Here is a 21,608-nt window from a genome sequence, read left to right as displayed (position 1 = left end):
CTAGAATGTAGAAGTAGTGCAAGATAAGGTCATTTTACCAAAATGAAGAGTCTGGATTCCAAGAGCTCATTTGGGAAGACAAGTATCTGAATTTTGGAAATAAGAGAAGAAATATTGGACTGATGGCTTGGACAGGTAATTCTTAGAATTAAAGGTAAAATCAAGGAAACAGAGATTGAATGTGGGAGCTGAAGGAGACAAAAATCTAGGTTGCTCAGATGTGTAGGGTAAGGAAACCTGGGCGGTTGTTATTATTTTTTTTTACCCTATTATTTTCTTAGATTTCTGAATATAATAGTAATACATGCTCAAAAATCATTTCATTGTAGAAAACAAGCCATAAAATTAAAATCATCCTTTATCTTACCACCCAATGATGGCTGCTATTAACATTATAGTATTATGTGTTCTTACAGACTTTTTTTAAGCAAGTGTATGTTTAGCGTGTGATATTTTTTAAACCAAAACGTATCATACCACATAGAATTTTGTATGTATTTTTCATTTAAATTTATCATGAGTCTTTAAGGCAGACACTTAACAACTGAGCCACCCAGGCGTCCCTATTCTTTCTTTTTTATGTATAATTTTAAAAGTCCACTGTTAGTTTTAAAAAATCAGATGCCAGTTAAAAGATCTGTATGCTAGGTCGCCTGGGTGGCTCAGTTGTTAAGCGTCTGCCTTCGCGTCACGGTCCCAGGGTCCTGGGATTGAGCCCCACATTGGGCTCCCTGCTCGACGGGGGGCCTGCTTCTCCCTCTATAACTGGCTCTGCATTACCAGAAAGCTGGTAACACATATAGGAAGGAAGGAAGGGAGGGAGGAGAGAAGAAATGAAGAGAAGGAAGGAAGGGAGAAAGAAAAAGCCCAATTTATATCTAGCACTCTAGCTGCAAAATAATTTGGGAAATCTTACATTTAGCTTTCCTGTCTGTTTAAAATAAGAGGCACACTATAAAGAAGGAAGATAGAATGGAGGTTGAACAAATTGGTCTCTCATATCCATCATAGGACCTAACTTCTCCTCCCCTAAGAAAATTTGACTGGATATTTTTGGTGTATTTGTTTTAATACTGTTAATGACTACCAGAGTCAGAAATCAGACTCAAATTCACATCTTAACACCTACTCAGAATGTCATATGCTACATTAACATTTAAATTTTAAGTCAAGCAAAGTTTTGGAAAATACTCCAAATACCTTCTTTCCCTGCTTAAAACTCTTTTTTAAGTGTCTTGATTTAATAGCAATTTAATATCAATTTCCTGGAGTATTAATAAACCTACTATCTTTTCTTATAATTTTGGTCCAGAGGTCACATTTGAGTTGTGCTAGTCTGGGTGGACTAGGGGTGCACTGAAAGATGGTGTAGTAGATGAATTAAGAAAGGAAAGGAAGAGTGAGATTCCCAGGTCCGGGCCCAGTCCTTGCCTGAGAATCTGACCACCTTCATTTTATCAATACTATATTCCATATATATGTTCAAAGTTAATTCCATTATCTTGGAGCCTAACTACCCCAAGAGGCTCCAGTGGAAAGGACAGCATAACCTCAGACTTGGACCTCTCAGGCTAAACAAAGTTTAGAAAATGATGAACAGCATGGGTACTAACATGGGTACTAAGCAAAATAAATACTGAAATACCAATATCATCATTTTACTCTATAATGTTATCTCTAAGATGTTTTGACAGTAGGAAGTCTATTGACCTCAGGCAGGTATTAAAAAGTTCTGATGTTGCTCTTTTATAGCTTTCATATTTTTTCATTATTAATTAATTACAGAAACTTTGAGTCATTCATCCTATTTTTAATCCTTCCACTCCCAGAGGGAAGAGTACCTGAAAATAACTTTTTATCTGAAGGACAAATATTTCTACCTCTTTGCATTATTTGTAGTACATCTAAACCATTTCTTTGTAACTTCCCTATAGGGACAGAGTTCGCCTCAAGGGACCCTTTATTCTTTCACATTCCTGTCTGTAGTAACCTTACTTTTGTAGTTGAACTCTTTTTGGTGTTTGATGAAATTCATTCTCTTTTCCTTTGTTAATGACTGGGAAAGCTAATTTTTGCCCCTCTTATATGGATCTCTTTCCCTCCTTCATACTTCTCAGTAAAGTATTAAATGTTAACTCTTTGTCAGGAGTATGTTCAGGTTTAGCTCCCCCCCCATCCCCACACTAAATCAATCAGATAAATGTGAGATGGCTGCCACATAATCTCGCACATTTAAAAGTAAATTTTTAAAAAATCCTGTCTTACTCAGGACGCCTGGGTGGCTCAGTTGGTTGAGTGTCCAACTCTTGATTTCAGCTCAGGTATGATCTCAGAGTTGTGGCATTGAGCCTGTGTTGGGTTCTGTGCTGAGCTTGGAGCCTGCTTGGGGTTTTTTCTTTGCCCTTCCCTTGTGCTTGCTCTCTTTATCTCTCTAAAAAAAAAAAAAACTCTCTTACTTGAGAGATTCTCCTATCTTTATATTATTTTTATTGTTTTATTTTTTTTTTAAATTTTAATTCCAGTATCCATTATATTTTTAAAGGTTGTTATACATCTCTTAAGAACATGTAAGTCATTTGTGGATTCTTTCCTCCTTGCATTATTGGTTTGACTAGTGGAAGTAAATTGTTCTTTTCTGTGCATGTATACATTGACAATATTTGCTATTTTGATAATGGAGTTGTCTGGAATAATTATAAAATTTAAGGTATTGTTTTATCATTTTATTTTCACTTAAAATGTATGTTCAGTTTTCTGTAGTACATAAAGCTCCACAATTGTATTATATAAAATACTCTACTTCTGAATAGTAGCTGAGATTGGAATCATAGCAAAATTTATGCTTTTATCACTATCTGTAGTAGAAAGAATACTTATTAATGGAGTTATTAAATTAGAACCCTATTGACATTAAAGATTAACCATTAAGGCCAAAACTAGTCTATTACCAGATGTACAGTAAGTTTGTTTAACATGAGTTATAAAAATTATTCTTGGGGAACAAGTCTGGTTTTTTCTGTATGGGTCATGTTGTTTCTTCATTTTGGCTTCTTCACATATCCTCAGAGCTCTAAATAAGGATTTTAACACTTAAAAAAAGAAAATAAAACCAATGAAACAGAACAGATTTGGGGCAAAAAAAAAAAAAAGACCTTAACATTTTTTTTTAAATATAAGCATTCTAAAAGGTAGTAAGTAGGTCTCTCTTTTTTACTTATTTTTATCACATTTATTAAAAGTTTATTGCATTTATGCAAGTTTCTTTGTCTCAAGTTATGATATACAGTGCTTAAATTATTTTTATGGTTGTCTGGGTATGTTTGTCTTGGTATAATGATATTAAAGGCTTTCATTTTTTTTTTTTAAGTTTTTTATGTAATCTCTACACCCAAAGTGGGGCTTGAACTCACAACCTGAGCTCAAGAGTTGTATGTTCTTCCAACTGAGCCAGCCAGGTGCCCTCAAAGGCTTTCATTTTTTAAAAGCATTGGGGAAAGAGGACTAGACTAGTAGTCAGGAGACTGACGTTAATTAACTGGGATATCTTGAATGAATCATTTAATTTCTCTCAAATTTGCTTCCCATTTACTATAAAGGAGTTACACCAGATCATGCTTTAGTATTAAATTTTTCTCAAATCTCATAGATTGAATAAATGAGAGTAAGCCTTTAGGGTCTTCCATTAATTAGGAAATACAGGAAGAAATTCTGCCCATTTCCAGTCCTTTTTTAGATCAGAAACCCTTACTCAATTTTAGCTGTACCAGTGTTGCCTAAATCCCAAAGTTGGGATTCTGCTGATTAATCCATACCATCAATCTCGTGTCTCTTTAACCTTTATTATTAAAGTGCCCTGTCCTTTTAGTTTTACTTTTCCTTACTGATTCTCCCTTTCTGATGAAAGGACATAGTGCATCATTTTGAGAGTAAAAATCTCTCCTTTATCTCTTAAAAGAACCACATATTTTTTCTCCACTCTTTTTATTGTTATCATTTGGGACGAGAAGAAAAGAAAATAAGGTTGGATGTGATCTAGTAATATCCAGACTTCATTTTAATGTTTATTGCATGCTCTTCTCACAGCAACATGTTGCCAGTGTGTGACCTGGTTCTATTTTTTTTTTCTAAAGTAGTTAAATTTTGAGTTTTACTTCCTCCCTTTGCTTTTGCCCTGCATTCAGTAAGTGCCCATTAAATTAATGCCAGTTGATTAACCAGATGTTGAATGATATTAAGGGTAGTGTCAGAACTAGAGAGCATTCAGTCAAGCATTGCTGTCTTCCTTTCCCTTAGTTAAGACCAAGTCACTGTGGCTCTTTATATTTAATCAAGTGTGTGAGCTGTGCAAGTCAGTGTTCTCCCTTTGCATCTCTTCAGCTTTCTTTTGATAAATACGTTTTGTTTTGGACTAGATACTATTGTTCTTAAGTACATTTGTGCTTTTGTATAGAAAAAAATGTAGTTACTCTTTTTAAAACTTTTTGTTGTGTATAACATTTCATGTAAGATTAATTGGATAGGATGCATTTTGATTGGAAAATTTTAGAAGGCTGTAGCCAGGAAAATTTGAATATATGTCTTAACCTGCTGCTAATGTAAAAATACTTTAAAGACAAGTTTTAATATCCTTTAAAGGTATTTTAAAAAGCCTATTCTTTCTATTACTTCTGTGGTCACTGAGTAATACTGAGTGGCAATGAAGAAATTATGTTGAGATTTTTTTCAAAGAGCTGCTTCTGATAGGAAAATGCTTAGTAATGATGAAGACACACCCTCCAGTTCAGTGGCCATTTTGTAGTGTAGCTCTTCTGGAGAAACAAGTGGGAACCATCAAAGAAAGAAAGTGTATGGATCAAAAGAATATGGGCAAAAGGCTATAAATTTTTCATCTAGGTCAATTGGAGAAATTGTAACTATGCTGTCCGTGAGTAGTTTATTTAATTAGTAGGACCAATATTTATGGATGCTTTTAGTTTACTTAATCTTTTTGATTTCTATGATTAGATTTTGCTTTGTTCATATTGAAGAACAATTAAATTAATGCTTGAATTCAAGGCTTTGGGTGTAGTAACTTAGAAGTTATGTTGAAATTGTGAGCTCCAAAAGGTATTTCTTGTTATTTTCTAATTAATCTTGCAAGGTACTTTTTTATGATACTATCTATCCAACATTTAAGGGTTAGGGGTGGGGGAGGCAGTGAGTAGTTATTTTCAAATTATATTTTCTGATTGTGTACTGATTTAAAGATGTGAAAAGCCTGTAGAAATTCATTATATTGGCAATATAATTAATAGTAATAGGGAAAATTTTTTGTAGGGTTTGTTAATTATGACAGTTGTAGCTCTTTATAACTAAAAGGGTCTTCATTAAAAATAGAGAAAATCGCTACCTTGTGTAATTTGGTAATGACAGCCTTCCTCATCAGCTTATATGTGGTGTTCTGCAGTTAGCCTGGAAGAAATAAGGAAATCATTGCAACTGACAACAGGAATTGCTCCTTTTTCACCATATTTTCCCCAGAAAATTGCTGTTCTATCCTTGATAATTACATTTAGACCTATAGCTTTAAACTATATTCAAAGATAAAAGACTTAAAATATTTTTAATCACTAATAATTAATAACATTTCCAGGCAAATATTCTCGATCAAATGCCCTTAATTACAGATATCTTTTTCCTTAAAGATTTTGTTTTGAGTAAAAGATATTTTAGAGGTTCCTTTGGCATGGCAGAAACTTTTAAAAATATATAACTTAACATTATAGTACTTTCTTTCCTGAAGAAATTAAAGATGGATACAAATTTAAAAAAAAAGTTACCCATAAGTAATTTGATGAATTCTGTTAACAAGGGAATGGAAACAAAGGCTTCTAGGTAAGCACAGGTTTATTATAAGTTGAGGGCTTCATTAACAAAGTCACTTCTCCACCATACAATTTCATGTCTCTCTGCCAATGCCTCCTGTCTCCTACCGCCTCTGTTAGTAGCTAACTGCCTTTTCCTATTGCTTCTTGTGTTTAATATAGACTTGCAGAGATCAAATGGTATCTGACATCTGACAATAGTTAGCATTTTATCAGACCTAATAGTATGGCTTTGATACAGTACTGACATTTTAAATAATGGAACTGTGTAATGTTGACTAGATCATTAATTTTGATATAGAAAAGTACAAAGGATCATTCTATTCATTTGCTAAACTAACAGTTCAACACCTTTTATATCAGGCCTTATGCTGGGCACCTTTTCCCGCACAAATAACGCGTGAATATATTCTCATTATAAAAAAGTCAAATAATACAGGGAAAGCATCAGCCCTCCTTTAACCCTCCTTTCTTCCCTTGTTCCTCTTTTCTTCCCAGAAGTAACCACTGTAACCAGTTTTCTTCCAGATCATTTTCAGTGTGTTATATTCACATATACGTATATGCAAATATATATGCATAATACACATAGAAAAGTATAATTTGACTTTTTTATAATGTAAATGGGGTTCTTCAATGGCTATATTAGTCACTATTCTTATATGTACATTTAACATTTTATAATTATATCATAAAATAGATAGCTAGTAGAATTGCTAGGCCAATGGATATATTTATATTTTTATAGATATACTCTCACTAAATAGTGTATGAAGAATCTTTTTCCTCATACCCTTGCCAACACGAAACATGATCAAATTTAACTGTTGCCAACTACCAGATTAAAATTATGTATTTGTTTGAATTTGCACTTCTTCAGTCATGGGTAAAGTCTAACATGTTTTTGTTTGTATTCACCTATTTGTATTTTTTTTCTTTGAACTGCCTTTTTCTATCCTTTGCCCATATTTTCAGTTTTTAATATTTTCTTATTGTATTATATGGTCTTATTGTAAATTAAAGAAATCAGTATTATCATATGTTGGCCATATTTTCTCTCTAGTATCTTAAGAGTTGTTTCAAAAACCTAGTGAGCTGGACTTGAAAGTAATTTGTAAGAATCAAGTACTATTGTTTTTATAGTCCCAAGATTTTTTGTAGCCATTTTTAAGGTTGTGTAATCTGAGGTAAATACATACGAATTATAGCTCATCTGAAGAGAAAAGATTGGAAATAAATGTAGATATTATCAGGAGTTATGCTGTATTGAATTTTCTAACTTAATCTGTTAGATAATTTTAAAATTAAGTACAGTTTCTGGTTTAAAAAAAACTATGCAAAGTACTATATTAAACTGAGTTATTGAATTTATTTACTCTAAATTGTTTGTAGTGAAATAAATAACAGCTTTGGCTCTTTTGATCCCTTGTATGTTCAAATCTTGGCTCTATCATTTACTATTTCTGTGACCTTGGTCAAGTTACTTGGTCTCTGTATGCCTTAGTTTCCTCTTATCTTAAATGAGCTCTGCCTCAAAAAGTTATTATAAAGACGTAATGAGTTAGTACATAAAAATGCTTAGAAATGTGCATGACACAACATAGGTACCCAGTAAATGGGGCTGCTGTTGTTTGCGGGGGGGAATTAGTGGAGAGCAAATCAACCAAACAGATGTGAACTGACACTGATACTCTCCTGTGAGAAAAAAGTGCATCTCAGTAGTATCAAAAAGAATTAGCAGCCTCCACTGACATCTCCAAACCAGAGGTAAACATTGCTGTAATCTAAGAAATGGGCTGACAGAGCAGGTCAGGGACCATTTCCAGACTCCCACTACTTATGGCCCCCAAAACCTGTGGGAAACTGCGGCACTGGAATACTTGCTTAATTGTGTTTGTGTGATCTTGATCATATCGGCTCTGTCACCCTTGGTGACTGGATTTCTAAATTGGTAATCTATTGCCTGCTGATTATTTTTCTTCTTTGCATTTATACCTGAAAATTTCCCTTTGGTTTCTGCCTGAATTATTCCCAATTGTTACTTTGTTAACTCTAGGCTAATAAATATAGAACTCTCTTAAGGATGAGTAAACAGAAAAATCATGGAGCGTGGAGATCATAAGAGCAATGCTATGAAGATTTGGAGTTGCCATTCTCCAAAATATATTCACAGAAGGGGGGAAAAAAAAACCCAGATTTGTGTTTTCAGGTTCAAGTGACCATAGTTCTATGAAACTTAAAGCCACCAGTGAAAGGGGAATAATTTGAGATGAGGACAACCTGAAGAGAGGAAAATATATGACTGAATTAAAAATTGTACCATGCAGGATCAGCATTTTGGACCTTACAGAATATAAACTCTGGTGTATGAGTATGTTAACCATGTCTTTTATTTTCTGTATTCTGATGCATTTATCATCTCAGGGCCTCTCTGACCCTGGAGGGACTGCCTTTCCCAGAATTAACCAATTCCCAAGAGACAGCAAACTATTCATCTAGATTACACATCTCACCTGGCCACTGTATACCTGCCCTAGTCATCCCAGACCCTACTATGGACAGCCCCTATGCTTCAGAGCCTGCTGAAATTATTTAAACTAGCCAGTCTTAAGCCTGCTTACCTTGCCTTGACCCTTCCTTCTCAAAGAAACCACAATAAAGGCTCTGGTCCATAATTTTCCCCTTCTCCCCTCCTGACCAACCTTGGTGCTGCCCACCATGTCCTGTCCTCCCCCCCGGGCATGGCCTGCCCCCATCTTTTGAGATCTGTGAATATAACTGTCTTTTCAATTGCAGTCATCTCTTGATCTGTTGGCCTTAACATACCTGAGTATCAAAACAAGTATTTTAAATTTTTTTTTTTAGATTTTATTTATTTATTTGAGAGCGAGAGACAGAGATAGTGAGGGAGAGCTCAAGTGGGGAGGAGAGGGAGAAGCAGGCTCCCCACAGAGCAAGGAGCCCGATGCGGGACTCGATCCCAGGACCCCAGGATCATGACCCGAGCCGAAGGCAGACACTTAACCAACTGAGCCACCCAGGCGCCCTAAAACAAGTATTTTAAAACAATAAGGGGTGCCTGGCTTGGTCAGTTGGTAGATCATGCAACTCTTGATTTCAGGGTCATGAGTTTAAGCCCCACGTTAGGCATGGAGCTTAATTTAAAAAAAAGACCAACAAGAGAAGACTTGGTTCTTCCTCCTAGATACCCTTTTTCCTCAAAGAGAATTTTGTGTTATTAAGGGTATAGCCTTTGGACTCAACATCAGCTACCTTTACATTCCTTCTGGGTGATCTTAAACAAGTTATTTAATTTCCACATGCCCTAATTTCCTTCTAAAATTGGAGGAGTAGTAATAATTTGTCTTTAGAAGTTTGTTGTTAGGAGTAAATAAGATACAAAACATCCTTAACTTAATGCCTTCCATATAAGCAACTCAAGAAATGTTAACTATCTTTACTATTTCCCAGCTTTGGCTCTACGCTTTTCTAAAATATTGGCCTCTCTTAGGGCCCTCTTATCTTCTCTGTATTATTCTCTGATCTAGCTGATCTCATCACCTCTTTGTTTCTATACCTGTTACCCTGTGGGTTTGCCACCATACCTATTTGCAAAAGCTCAGATCTGTGCATTCAAACTAGGCCACTTTCCTGATCTCCAGATATTTTAGGTCTAAGTTATTCATGTTTGAGTATCTCACAGGCTCTCTCTTCAGACTTGCTTTTCTGCCACTATTTCAGTAAATAGCATCACCTAATTGTCCGAACCAGAAATATAGGTAGGAGTCATCTTGGCCTCCTCCATTGTCAGCCGCTTTCAAGCATAAATGGGTACTAAATTTGGAGAGAAGGTATTCACAAACAAAAGAATGTTGATTACATTTGGGGAGAGGGAGTAGGGGTGAAGGGTAGGATAAAGGTACTTTTCATTTTATATATTTTTTGTTATTTGAATTTTTTATTTAAAAATAACAAAACTAAAAAAAAAAAACAACCCACAAAACTATGTGAGGTTCAGCAGTTGAACTTAATTTCCTTTTATAGCTAAAAAAAAAAAAAGTTAACTTTTTCTTGAATATTTCTGGAGAGAAGTTAATGGCAGAAAATTCCTGTAATTTAGTACCAGACATAAAGTAGGTGCTCAATAAATATATGATTAATGATAAATGAACAAATGATGATTGCCATTTGTTTCCCCTTTTCTAGCTAAATTATTTTTCCAGTGGAATGCTGTTAGCACTCAGTCAATGACATCTAGAAGACAGAGCAGATAGTTGGTGAGAAACCAGAATCAGAATTTGCCAATAGTTACTGTAGACTACAAAGTGCTTTTCTAAGAGTGTACAGCTCTGTGAACTGCTCCTTCTGGGAAAGAGAAGGAGAGAGTCCATAGGGTGCATCAGAGTTAGTGTGAAAAGAGCATTTAGGGTTCTGTCAGCTCTTTCTTAGCCTGACGCAGGCTTGGTTGTGAGCCGATAGCATTGACAGAGATGTGCCTGTAACCAAAGGAAATCACTCTTCTCTTGATGGCTGGTTAAAATTTTAATGCATAAATTTGGATGCAGTTATTTTGAAGATAACTCATTTCACTCTTAGAATGCCTGTTGAATTTTAGATTACAAGTCATGGAAAAATAGCTAATTTCCCATTTCGGTTTTTGCTTTTTTAATCTGTCATTCTCCCAAAATAAGAAGTAAGGGAAAAACCTGCTGGGCTACTTATTTCTTGTGAATTTTTTCAGTCTGATTTCTTATGCTCTAAAACGAGGTTTCTCAACCTCAGCACTATTGAGCTGGATAACTCTTTGTGGGGCTTCTCCTTTGTATTGTAGGATGTGACATAGCATCCCTGACTTCTGCCTACTATCTGCCAGTAACATTCCTCCCCTCCCCAGTTATAACAGCCAAAAATGTCTTAAGACATTGGAGTCGGAGGATGGGGGCAAAATCTACTTTGAGGACTTCTCTATAGGAACATACTGTTTGGTTTTGGTTTTGGGTTTTTTTTAATAAATTTTTTTTTAAAGATTTTATTTTTTTGACAGAGAGAGACATAGCGAGAGAGGGAACACAGCAGGGGGAGTAGGAGAGGGAGAAGCAGGCTTCCCCATGGAGCCCAATGTGGGGCTCGATCCCAGGACCCTGGGATCATGACCTGAGCCGAAGGCAGACGCTTAATGACTGAGCCACCCAGGCGCCCCTGGTTTTTGTTTTTTAAATTTAATTGTCTTAATGCTGTTTTTAAAACATGGCTCCATAAATCACAGAACTGAGACTTGCTTTTTCCCCAAACTTTTCATTAGTCAGTGGAGAGTGAATATGAATGATTGACATTGAGAAGTAATTGGTCATTTATTTGTACCTCCACTGAGACTGGTAACTTGAAATCTTACTGCTAGAGGATGCCTTTGACATTTGTTATCCTTGTTGGTTATCCTTGGTGGTAGTATTTGTTATCCTTGGTGGTAGTATTGAGTGACCTGGGCATTGTTATCCTTGGTAGTAGTATTGAGTGACCTGGGCATTGTTGCAGAAAATTTGCTAATCCAAATATTTCCAATAGTATATGAATACTTTTAGTGAATACATAAAGTATCATGTGCATGTGTTACAATAGTTGGTGCTGGTGTGGTTTCATTTAAAGATATAGCTAAATTAACATTTGCTTTTTATTATAGTCTCTTTCAGTAGATATTAGAAGCTCTACTACCATTATATGGAAGTTTGAAAAGACATGGATGTTCTGTTCTAAGATTTAATAAGCTTATCTTTTCCCCAGATTAAAATAATAAGTTGAATTTTCTCAATTTTACATTTTTTGCCATGTTATTTTCTTAAAGCTTTTATACCAGATTCTAGGAAAACCTGACATCTGATTATTTATTTATTTAAATTCAAGTTAGGTAACATATAGTGTAGTATTGGTTTCAGTATTTAGTGATTCATCGCTTAAGTATAACATGCAGTGCTCATCACAAATTTAGCCCATCCCCCCACCCATCTCCCCTCCAGCAACCTTCAATTTGTTCTCTATAATTAAAAGTCACTAATAGTTTGCCTCTGTCTCTGTTTTTTCTTATTTTATTTTTCCTTCCCTTCCCCTATGTTCATCTGTTTTGTTTCCTAGATTCCACATATGAGTGAAATCTTATGGTATTTGTCTTTCTCTGACTGATTTTTCCTTAGCATGATACCCTCTGGTTCCATCCACGTCATTGCATATGACAAGATTTCATTCTTTTTGATGGCTGAGTAATATTCCAGTGTGTGTGTGTGTGTGTGTGTGTGTTTATCCACACACATCTTGTTTATCCATTCATCAGTCAATGGACAGTTGGGCTTTTTCCATAATTTGGCTATTGTTGATAGCACTGCTATAAACATTGGGGTGCATGTGCCCCTTCGAATCAGCATTTTTGTATCCTTTGGATAAATACTTAGTAGTGCAATTGCTGGGTCATAGGGTAGTTCTGTTTTTAACTCTAAGGAACCTCCATGCTGTTTTCCAGGGTGGCTGCACCAGCTTATATTCCCACAAGCAGTGCAAAAGGGTTCCCCTTCCTCTGCATCCTCACTAATATCTGTTGTTTCCTGAGTTGTTAATTTTAGCCATTCTGACCAGTGTGAGATGATATCTCATTGTGGTTTTGATTTGTATTTCCCCGATGATGAGTAATGTTCAGCTTTTTTTCATGTGTCTGCTAGCCATTTGTATGTCTTTAGAGAAACGTCTGTTCATGTCTTATGCCCATTTCTTAACTAGATTATTAATTTTTTGGGTGTGATATGTTCTTTATAGATTCTGGATACTAACCCTTTGTCCACTAGGTCATTTGCAAATATCTTCTCCCATTCTCTGTTGGTTGCCTTTTAGTTTTGTTGATTGTTTCCTTTGCTGTGCAGAAGTTTTTTGTCTTGATGAGGTCCCAGTAGTTCGTTTTTGCTTTTGTTTCCCTTGCCTCCAGAGATGTGTCTAGTACAAGAAGTTGCTACGGCCAAGGTCAGACAGCTTGCTGCCTGTGTTCTCCCCTAGGATTTCGATGGTTTCCTAATATTTAGGTCTTTCATCCATTTTGAATTTATTTTTGTGTATGGTGTAAGAAAGTGGTCCAGTTTCATTCTTCTGTATTTTGCTGTCCAGTGTTCCCAATACCATTTGTTGAAGGGGCTGTATTTTTTCCATTGGTTGTTCTTTCCTCCTTTGTCGAAGATTAGTTGACCATATAGTTATGGGTCCATTTCTGGGTTCTCTATTCTGTTTCATTGATCTATGTGTCTGTTTTTGTGCTGGTACCATACTGTCTTGATGATTACAGCTTTGTAATAGAGCTTGAAGTCTGGTATTGTGATGCCTCCCGCTTTGCTGTTCTTTTTCAACATTACTTTGGCTCTTTGGGGTCTTTTCTGGTTCCATACAAATTTTAGGATTATTTGTTCTAGTTCTGTGAAAAATGCTAGTGTTATTTTGATCGAGATTGCATTGAATGTGTAGATTGCTTTGGGTAGTATAGACATTTTAACAATATTTGTTCCTCCAATCCATGAGCATGGAATGTTTTTCCATTTCTTTGTGCTTCTTCAATTTCTTTCATAAGTGTTCTATAGTTAACTGCATACAGGTTTTTTTTTAAGATTTTATTTATTTATTTGACACAGACAAAGCGAGAGAGGGAACCCAAGCAGGGGAGTGGGAGAGGGAGAAGCAGGCTCCCCACCGAGCAGGGAGCCCAATGTGGGGCTCAATCCCAGGACCCTGGGACTGTGACCTGAGCCGAAGGCAGACGCTTAACAACTGAGCCACCCAGGCAACCTAGCATACAGATCTTTTAACTGGCATCTGATTTTTTAAAACTAACAGTGGACTTTTAAAATTATACGTGAAAAAGAAAGAATAGGGACGCCTGGGTGGCTCAGTTGTTATGTGTCTGCCTTCGGCTCGGGTCATAATCCCAAGGCCCTGGGATCGAGCCCCACGTCGGGCTCCCTGGTCAGTGGGAAGCCTTCTTCTCCCTCTCCTACTCCCCTTGCTTGTGTTTCCTCTCTTGCTGTCTCTCTCTGTCAAATAAATAATAAAATCTTTAAAAAAAGAAGAAGAAGAATACAGTGAAAGTTCCATGTACCCATCACCCAGCTTCAGCTAGAGCAGGTGTTAACATGCAGAGGAACAGAGGTTCCTCTCCCACCCCCACCTTTTTTCTTGGACTATTTCAAAGACGATCCCAGACGTTATCTAATTTCACCTGTAAGTACTTCCGTATACATCTCTAACAGATCAGTATGCTCTCTCTTTTTTTTTTAATGCTAACTCCCATATAATTATTTAATAATATTAGTAATAATTCCCTAATGTTATCACCAGCTAGACCCTGAGACCTGACCTACTCACCTGCTTCTACCCACTGACTTTTGTCCCACATTTTTCCTTAAGCTCTTCTTTCCAGCTTATCTCTTAGGTCAGGCAAAAGACCTGAGGAGCATAGCATCCCCTGATATAAACTGAAACTACCCCTCGAGCTGTAAGGACTGCCTGGACAGACAATTCCATCCAGCCCCGACCACCCAGACTGGTTTGAATTTAACTCCCAACTTGCACCTACACAGTTGGACCATGGTTGGAATGACCCTTAGAGTGATGAACAATTACCTTTACCTCATTCTAATACTAAAACCTCCACCCAGGAAGGAGCACAAGCCTCATTTATAGAACATATGTATATATAGGCATGTCTCCTTTTTTTTTTTTTTAAGATTTTATTTATTTCACAGAGAGAGAGAGAGAGAGAGCACTTGCAGGGGAGTGGCAGGCAGAGGGAGAGGGAGAATCAGGCTCCCTGTTGAGCAGGGAGCCCCATGTGGGGCTCGATCCCAGGATCCTGGGATCATGACCCAAGCCAAAGGTAGACTCTTAACTGGCGGAGCCACCCAGGTGCCCCTATAGTCATGTTACCTTAAGATACATGTGCCACCTTATGCCCATCTTTAGTGGTGGCAAGGCACCCCTATCTAAATATTCGTTCTAATCCTAAATAAAAGAAACTCATTCGCCCTTGCTTGGGGAGTCAGGCTTTGGAAGTTTTTCCCATGCTCTCCTTATTTGCTGCAAATAAAGTTTCCTTTGTGTGACAACCCACCTGGGGTAGTTTCTATCTGTGACTCACCAAGGAACAAACTCAACGTTAGTACGATTATAGTATCACCTAATACCTAGTCTGCATTTGGATTTCGAGTATCTAAGAAATGTCTTCTTATAATTGTTCAAACCAGGATCTAAACAAAACCCATACATCACATTTGGGTGATATGTCCCTTTAGTCTTAAGCGGTTTTCTCCACTTCCTCCACCTTTATTATATCGCTTATTTGTTGAAGAAACTGGGTAATTTGATATGTAGAACTTCTGTATTTTGGCATTGACTGATTGCATAGAATAAGATGGCATTTGATTTAGCACAAAATTATGTTTTACCATACTACTTTTTTATCTTGTTTCTCAGAGAACATCATGAGTTTTGTTTTACCACTTGAACAAGTTTAAGAGACCCATAGCATCCTTATTTTGTACTTAAGGAAGCTGGGACCAAGAGAGGATTTTCCTGAAACATAGCAGCCTACCTGGAAAGTATCAGAACACTCAGTATTTTCCTTGGTAGTTGAAAGCAATGGTCCTATCAGAAGAATCATATAATGAAACTTTTTAGTGAGGACCTCACCTGTTTTATTTTGTTTTCTTCCCTGTGCCTAGATATTGCCTGGTACATAGAAGATGTTCAATCAGTATTTATTATTGAATGAGTTGCCTAATTCTGCCATGTTGTCATGTTGCCTGTTCCCTCTCTGGCCTAGAACCTGGAAGGTTACAACTTGTTTTCTCTGCAAGGTTTTAAGCAGTTTAGAAGAGGGACACCTGAGTGGCTCAGTCGATTTAGCGTCTGACTCTTGATTTCAGCTCGGGTCATGATCTTAGGGTTGTGGATCAAGCCCCATGTCAGGCTCTGTGCTGACATGGAGTGTGGAGTCTGTTTAAGATTCTCTCTCCCTCTCCCTCTGTCCTTGCCCCATGCATGTGCACACTCTTTCTCTCTGTTAAAAGAAAAAAATAAATAAGTCACTTAGAAGAGAGAACAATGATGAAAGTATTTTACCCATCACCTCAATTTTGGCACCAGTTTATCTTCTTTTTTAAATGCAAACCAGCAATATGGTACTGGCACTTCTATAGAATGCACCACAAATCCTGCAGAAAGCAATCAATGCATTAAATGAGTGTTTTAGGCTTTATATATCCATTGGTGTGGGATCCGTTATCTATAATGGGTGGGTGGGCATGAGGTGCAGGTAAGTCTTGGACTTAAATGAGTCATTTTCTTGAAGTGCTTGTTCAGCAAAAATGTTGGGGTTTCCTGTCTGTTTTTGTTTATTTTTCTTACAAAAATATGTTTCAGCCATCAGAAAAATTTCAGCACAACCAAAGATTCTTGGCTGTCTTTCATTTAGCAAAATTCTTTCTGGTGCTATGATGTGTGTTTTCTGTCAGCTAAAATTTACAGGAATAGTGAACCACAAGGATTTCCTGAGGAGAAGCTCCCACATGCTGTGTCTGAGGTTTCTCATGTTTCTTTTGGCAACAATAACATTCTCCAATACTACAAAATTATAGTTTGAGTCCAGTGCTAATAATTTCTCTTCAAGAAAACAACTTAACTGAAACATTGCGGTTCTATTTTGCTTGAACTAAGGAAAAAAAGTTATAACAGAAAATTACCTATCATCACCTACTCTGCCTTACCCTCCACAAAAAAGTCCCTTTCTGGGGCTGCCATCAACCTATAATAATATTCACTATATGAAACATAGAAATTTCAGTGTATTTGTTTATAAACACAACAACCCCAAACCTGTAAATAGAGTGGTTAGGGCAGTTGCAGTGTGGTGATTCATCTTGCTGTGGACAATCACATTTTAATATTAACACATTTACCTTTTTCACTCTCATTCGTGTACAGAGTATGAAAAGCTCATCAACATGGTTTTATATCCCACATTAAAATTAACTTTTTCAGAATTATCACTTGTTGAGGGGCGCCAGGGTAGCTCGTTAAGCGTCTGCCTTCGGCTTGGGTCATGATCCCGGGGTCCTGGGATCGAGCCCCGCATCGGGCTTCCTGCTCGGCCAGGAGGCTGCGTCTCCCTCTCCAGCTCCCCCTGCTTGTGTTCCCTCTCTAGCTATCTCTCTCTGTGTCAAATAAATAAATAAAATCTTTAAAAAAAAAAAACTATCACTTGTTGATTTTTATTATAGCTATTCTTTGTTAATGCAGTTATCAGGAAAGACTATTAAAATACTCCCTTTTCAGGGTGCCTGGGTGGCTCAGTTGTTTAAGCATCTGCCTTCAGCTCAGGTCATGATCTCAGCATCCTGGGATTGAGCCCCATATCAGGCTCTCTGCTCAGCAGGGAGTCTGCCTCTCCCTCTCTCTCTGATCCTCCTCCACTTGTGCTCTCTCTCTCTCTGTCTCAAATAAATAAAATCTTTTAAAAATAAAATACTCCCTTTCCAACCACATATCTTTGTTTGTTTGTTTGTTTTAAGTAAGCTCCACGCTGGGCTTGAAACCCAATGCAGGGCTTGAACTCACCACCTTGAGATCATCAAGACCTGAGCTGATGCCAAGAGTTAGATGCTTAACCAACTGAGCTACCCTGGCCCCCCAATTACTTACCTGTTTAAGGCTTGATTTTCTTTTCTTTTTTTTCTTTAAAGATTTTATTTATTTGACAGAGAGAGCACAAGCAAGTGGAGTGGCAGGCAGAGGGAGAGGGAGAAGCAGGCTCACCGCTGAGCAAGGAGCCCAATATGGGACTTGATCCCAGGACCCTGAGATCATGACCTGAGCCAAAGGCCCATGTTTAACCAACTGAGCCACCCAGGTGCCCCAAAGCTTGATTTTCTTTATATACTTCATCCAGAACAATAAATTGCAACACATTGAATGAAGAAGCATGTAAGAATCCGGCTATCTCCTATTAAGCCAGATAATAAGGGGATTTACAAAAAATGTTAAATAATCCACTTTGCTCAATACATTTTTTTTTTCCATTTTGGAGTGGGTTGTTATTTTTAAGTAAATTAATAAGTATTTTAAGTTTTTTTAGTTTTAATTTCTAATATGATAAATGTTGTTAGACATCCACAAAAACTCTTTGGGGCACTCAATAATTTTTAAAACTTTAAACAGGTTTTGAGACCCAAAAAAATCTGTGAACCCCTAGTCATGATGTGGTTTTCTGAGATCTGTCAAATAATACACAGGTTATTTGGCAGTTTCAGAGAAAAAGTGATAGTAATCTTAGCCCCCAAACATTTTTTTAATTAATAAAATAATGATTTTGCCAAAAATCCCTTTGCACTCTTAAAAAACTGCTCATGTGCTACGAGGTCTATTTCAGTCAGTTCATCTTAGCTAATGTTCAGTTCGTTAACCAAGGGATTTTTGTTTTTCATTTGTGTGTTATCATTGGTTAAATTTTAAATTTTATTTTGGCTCAAAAGTGATTGAAGCATAGAAATAGAAATAAAACATTATTATAAATGCTACAACTCAGAATACTGTCATAAACATAATGAATAAGAGCTTTAGAGTTCATACAGTCTGAGTTTATATGTGTTAGAAAGTGATATGATTTGTAGTAGCAGTCCAAAAGAGGAAAGTTCAAATATGAGATAACAATGGTGACTGGAATTACATTCTATCAGATCTGCAATACCTTCATCCCTAGTCACCAGAGATTATCTACTCTGAAATTTTGTCAAATACTTAGTTACGTAAAGCCATGAAACAAGGCACAGTGATAGCTTTGGCAAGCCAGAATTTCCCATAACTGTAAAACAGTGCATTCCAGGGTGAAAGTGATGAATTCTGTCACTAGAGATGGGGAAGAAATCAGAACTACTAAAGCATCATTCATAGTTGCATAGCTCAAATAGATGGATGTTACACCTTTGACAAGAACGTTGTGAAACCAACCAAAAAGTTATTGAAAAGTTTTAACATTTGTAGAAAAGGCAGAATAAGGTACTGACAAAATTACTATATTAAATGACACCATTGGACATTATTGGTGTTATTCAAGGCAAATGATTAATGCTGCTGTTTTTGCAAAATGTCAAATAGTAGGTGTTCCAGCTAATTGGTGTTTCCAACTGAGTATGTATATGTATGCTCTTAGTTGATGTGCAGAACATATGGAGAATAAAGTGTTCATTGTTTCTCTTCTGTTTAATCACGTTTACAAGCATGTTACACATAATCCATTTTGTTATTTTGTGAGCTGTGACATAAACTGGAAAGGGAAGGGACTTTGGGGTCGGTGCTGACACAGCATCAGCTAAGTGTGTAGTAAGAAAGGTGCTAGAATTTGAATGAAAAGAAGTTTGACCCCATCCCCACCCACGAAGCCTCTTGCCAGAGAACAGGTAGCAATCAAGATTATGCCTCAGTATATCGACTGAGCATTTAATTAGAACAGGCATCAGCCTACTAGCTGTTGGGCCAGGTTTGTCCTCTGTTCCCCACCTGTTTTTCTGTGACTGGTGAACAAAGAGTGGACTTTACGTTTTTAAACGGTTGGGGAAAATATCAAAAGAATGATATTTTGTAACATGGAAATTATAAGAAGTTCAGTATTTCCATAAATAAAGTTTTTTTGGAGCATAACCACACTCATTGGTTTATGTATTGTTGTAGCTGCTTTTGCACTACAGCAGCAGGATTGATTAGTTATGATAGAGACCATATGGCCTGCAAAGTGTGAAATATTTACTGTCTGGCCTTTTACAGAAAAACTTTGACAACCCTGGAATTAGAGTAACTCCACTTTGATCCATCTTATTTATTGTTCTTCCCCATGGGAGTTCGTTGAAGAAAGGGTTCTACTGCCTTAAAAACAAGCTTTGTTTTTTTTGTTTTTGTTTTTGTTTTTTAAGTATATAAACTTTTCAAAAGGTCACCCCAACCGAAGAAGCATTCTTGTTCTTTTGCCACCCTGGGGACAGAGCAGAGAGGAGTTCACAATTCATTTTGGAAATACTTGAGTAATTGAAGGCAATATTTGAAGATACATTATGGGTGATACAAAAATTAACCATTTGTGCCAAAAGAAATTTAAGTCTGGTAGAGAGATAAGAAACATATTCCTCCTTTCATTATAATCTTTTGTCTATTTTTCCCAATAGCTTTAAAAGGAGGCATTTTATGTATCTTTTATTCTCTCAAATTGATACCCAGCAAATTGCTACCAGTATAAGCAAATTCCCACTGTTCCTCATTTTCCCAAACTCAGGGATATATTCCCTAAAAATATTGGTCTAATTTAACTGCCTCTCCTTTGTTTCCATAGCATCCAGTACAATCCTGTAATTATTGATTTGCTTGGTGTTTCTGTTCTAGACTATAAGGAAGTTTCCCTGGTATCTTCCTCTCTAGACACAGGAGGGACTGTTTGTTACTTTAGATAGTATAATATAATATTTCGGAGTGTTGGCCTTGGAGTCAGACCTGTCCTGCTTTCTGTATCTGAGTGAATCTGTTTCCTCTTCTATGAAATGGGAATTAACAATAACAATGATAGCAATGATCATAATACTTTTGTAGAGTTGGTTGTGAACCTTAAGTGAAATGATGCAAGTAGAATGCTAGTTAGGCTTGTGCCACATGGTACTATGTTAGTTGTGTTGCTGTTTACTATTGTTTTGATGGTGGTTGTTACTGTATCTCTACTACCTAACATAAGGTCTTTTTTAAAGTATTAAATATTTTTGTTGAATGGAGTCACGGTTTATTTTTAAACATGTTACCAGCTTTGTGCTTTAGAGAAGACTGAAAGTTAAAACTAAAGCTTGCTGTTTATCCAGAAATTTGTCCCATAGGTTTTCATCTAACAGTGATGCTTATGTATCTGATGGGATTGGAGTTTTTTTTGGGTTTTTTTGTTTGTTTTTTGGGGGGTTTGTTTTTGGTCTGTTCTAAAACCTGTGCTCTTTCACCTGGCTTATATAAAGTTGAAGTGTAAATTGAGTGATTACTATGGGCCAGTTACTGTTCTAAGTGTTTGTATATATTTAGTCCATATAAAGAGCCCTATGAACTAGGTCTTATTATTATTCCTATTTTAAGATGAGACAGCTGAAACACAGGATTATAAACTGTTATAGGATACTTAGCCAGTTAAGAGGCATAGTTGGGATTTGAACCTATAGTCTGGCCCCAGAGTTTGTGTTCTTAACCACCATGTTCTAACGCTTTTATTAGCCACAGAGTCTCTTGTTTGCCATATGGTTGTATGTAAGATACAGCTTATTTTAGATAACTTTCTTGGAGTTTTAAGTTTGTTTACAGCGCTGGGTGTGTGGTAGATAATACATATTTGTGCTTGAATGAATTAATATGATGGTATGATAAAATTATAATTAGTGCAGTATATAATCATTGCTTAATTCTTGGCTTCAAGTAATAACTGCTTTTCAATGTAGGCCCTCTTAGGAGCTATCTATAGCCAGGCTTGGCTATTTTGAAGCGATCTACTCTAATACTACAAATATTTGGGCAAAGAAATTGCTTAACAAATCTATTTATATTCCTAAATTCATTTTTTCTTGCTGGTTACCCACTCAGAAAAATCTGTGTTTAGAGTTTTTCCTTTTTTGGGTCCCTCTGTTGAATTGTTTGTAGTTTGTTTTTAGTTTTTTT

General features: G+C 36.5%; 1 protein-coding gene across 8 annotated transcripts in view; it reads left to right on the top strand.

Annotated features, from left to right (window-relative positions):
• VEZT (vezatin, adherens junctions transmembrane protein) overlaps positions 1-21,608 on the top strand; it is a 57,877-nt gene that overhangs the window by 1,271 nt on the left and 34,998 nt on the right. Inside the window, exon 1 of one of the 8 annotated variants that reach the window (XM_027591651.2) lies at positions 4,804-4,924. The exons of 6 other annotated variants lie outside the window; for them this stretch is intronic. Coding sequence is in view for 1 of the 2 variants with exons in the window: in XM_027591649.2 (XP_027447450.1) it covers positions 4,916-4,924 (9 nt within the window). In the remaining variant the exon portion in view is untranslated. Of the gene's footprint in view, positions 1-4,803; positions 4,925-21,608 lie in introns of those variants that run through there. One more of the 8 variants, XM_027591649.2, reaches the window with a different exon arrangement.

This window comes from Zalophus californianus, chromosome 9 (assembly GCF_009762305.2).
Source record: "Zalophus californianus isolate mZalCal1 chromosome 9, mZalCal1.pri.v2, whole genome shotgun sequence".
Classification (NCBI taxonomy): domain Eukaryota; kingdom Metazoa; phylum Chordata; class Mammalia; order Carnivora; family Otariidae; genus Zalophus; species Zalophus californianus.
This window is presented reverse-complemented; position numbering and strand designations above follow the sequence as displayed.